The sequence below is a fragment of the Trichechus manatus genome, unplaced genomic scaffold (assembly GCF_000243295.1).
Source record: "Trichechus manatus latirostris isolate Lorelei unplaced genomic scaffold, TriManLat1.0 scaffold00030, whole genome shotgun sequence".
NCBI lineage: Eukaryota > Metazoa > Chordata > Mammalia > Sirenia > Trichechidae > Trichechus > Trichechus manatus.
Window position 1 is genome coordinate 4,889,396 of NW_004443966.1, and position 2,618 is coordinate 4,892,013.

General features: G+C 46.8%; 1 protein-coding gene across 1 annotated transcript in view; it reads right to left on the reverse strand.

Annotated features, from left to right (window-relative positions):
* MYO1E (myosin IE) overlaps positions 1-2,618 on the reverse strand; it is a 209,863-nt gene that overhangs the window by 110,978 nt on the left and 96,267 nt on the right. Inside the window, exon 4 of the mRNA XM_023729854.1 lies at positions 289-419. Coding sequence (XP_023585622.1) covers positions 289-419 — 131 coding nt within the window. The remainder of the gene's footprint in view (positions 1-288; positions 420-2,618) is intronic.

Genomic DNA, 2,618 nt, shown 5'->3' on the forward strand with positions numbered 1-2,618 from the left:
GTCGAGTCAATTCTGACCCGAAGCAACTCTACTGGACAGAGTAGAACTGCTCCATAGAGTTTCCGAGGAGCGACTGGTGGATTCGAACTGTCCACCTCTTGGTTAGCAGCCATAGCTCTTAACCACTGCGCCACCAGGGCTCCAGTTCCATGATACGGGGTTATAAAGTCAACCAAGGCAAAGCAGCCAGCCTGCTTGTTAGTCAGACGCACTAAACACCTCTGATTACCCGGCTGCTGCGGAAGCACTGCTTCTCGACAGGATTCAGTGACTACCGCGTAGCCTCACATCCTCCACGCGTACTGAGAACGATCTTCTCCGTACCTGATGATGACGCACTGGTTCTCTCTGTCAATGATCATGTTTCTGTACATATTATCTGCAAGGGCATAGATATGTGGTGGGTTTTCATACTGTGCCTACAAAAGCAAAAAACACAAACAAAACATGGTCAGATAAAGCAACACACTCAATTTCTTTTCTTGGCCTTGGAAATGAATCCACCACTATGTAAGTCCAATGCCTATAATTATATCTTAAAAAAAAAAACCAAACCCGTTGCCGTCGAGTCCATCTGGACTCATAGTGACCCTAGAGGACAGAGTAGAACTGCCCCATAGGGTTTCCAAGGAGCGCCTCGTGGATTAGAACTGCTGACCTTTTGGTTAGCAGCTGAGCTCTTAACCACTGCACCACCAGGGCTCCAGTTACATTTTAAAGGTTGCATAACCCAGGAATTCAGAAAATTGTCTAGGTCATGAAGAGATACATCTAAATAAATTAAGATGGAATCTGGAAGAACTCTCCCAAAGGCATACGAATGATTCAGCCTTCAGACATGACCCATGCCTTCAGCTGCTCCGACACCACACCCTTCCACCCAAACACGCCTCTGCAGATGACATTCCATTTCTAAATCTTTCTGAAGATACTCAGACAGCAACAGGTCTTCAGAGAGGACTACCAAAAACCTGGATCAGACATCCATCTGAATTCTCAATGCTCATGTAATTTTCCAAGAGGCAAGTTGCAGATTCTAGGATCCTGGAGGAAACTAAGTGAGGTTATCTCCGAGGAAGCTGAAAAACTTAAAATTTCCATAAGGAAAGAGCAAGAGGTGTGGCTCTTTAGAGGCCTGAACTAGTTTGGCCAGTCTGTTTCACCTCCACGGGGAGAAAACCAAATCCTACTAGACCATGATATTCTGCTGGGTTTGTGCTTTAGTCTCATGGAATATCTTACGCATAAATATAAAACCAAATAAACCTCCATAACTAATAAATTCACTGTCTGAAGCCGACTTCAGTCCTGCTATATGCAATTTATTGCCACCCACCTCCATCACATCCTCAAAAGTTGTGAAAAAGAAAAATACTTGGTGTAGTGGATAGCTGGAGAAAGAACACCCCTTAAACTCAGGCTATCTAACACAAAACTGTGAAAAGAACACCAGATCTCGAGTGAAAAGAACACCAGATCTCGAGTGAGAAGACACTGAGACTCTGCCTCTCCCTCACTGGTGCCCATCTCTGAAGTGGGATAATAATGCCCAGGCTGCAAGCCTCACAAGGTAACTGAGATAATGGAAAAGGGAGGGTTACATGGAAAAGCAAAGCACAGAGCCTTATCAGCAATAGACTTACTATAGAAAAAAGGGCCCAGAAACTGCTACTCAGTGCTAAGCTCTGGAAGATGAGAGTTAATGATGGGGGCCAGGGGAGTGGCTTTGACGGCTGAACCCACGGTGAGCATTGCCTGCTGTTACCCCATGGGGGGACACGGAGGTTCACAGGGAAACTGCCCAATAAAGGCCAGCGACTATTCCTGGGACAGGAATAGACTGAAGAACTCTACTTGTACATATTATCTGCAAGAACTCTACTTACGGTTCCATGATAACATTTCTCCTTGCCTTTCCCCTAGGGTCAGACGGAGATGTCTGGGTGGGCCCACATGACAGCATCTTGGGAGGACTTCTAGCCCAGGTGGCTTGTGCAAGACTATTTTTAATGCCTCTTTGAAAACAGGGAAGTGAGTATCATAAGAAAGAAAAGCAGACCTGGAAGGGGGTGAAGCAGAGGGAAAGCTGTGGGCAGTGGAGAGACAAGTGTGGGCAGGTCACTGCCCAGTAAGGCTTCAAAGGTGCTTAGCTAAGTGATGCTCGACCTCGCACATCACTGTTTCTCAAGTTGGTTTCCCACCTGTGGTCTCACTGAACCTCTGAGCTACCTCTCAGATTTATAGAGTAGGCATTTCCTGTAATTCCACTCTACCCCGAGACCTCGGAAAGTCAAACCCTAGCTCTACCACTTGCTGTACTTGACCTCTCCGAGCCTCAGTTCCCTCATTTGTGAAGTGGGGATAGTAAGCAAGCCAGCTCCCTGGGCTGTTTTGTCATTGTTGCAGATGTAACTAATATAGCACCAAAACCCAAAAAAACCAAACCCGTTGCCATGGAGTCGATTCCGACTCACAGCGACCCTACAGGACGGAGTAGAACTGCCCCACAGGGTTTCCAAGGAGCTGCTGGTGGATTCGAACCGCCACCCTTTTGGTTAGAAGCCAAACGCTTAACCACGTGGAACCACCAGCACCAGGTACTCAGTAAGTAAATAGCA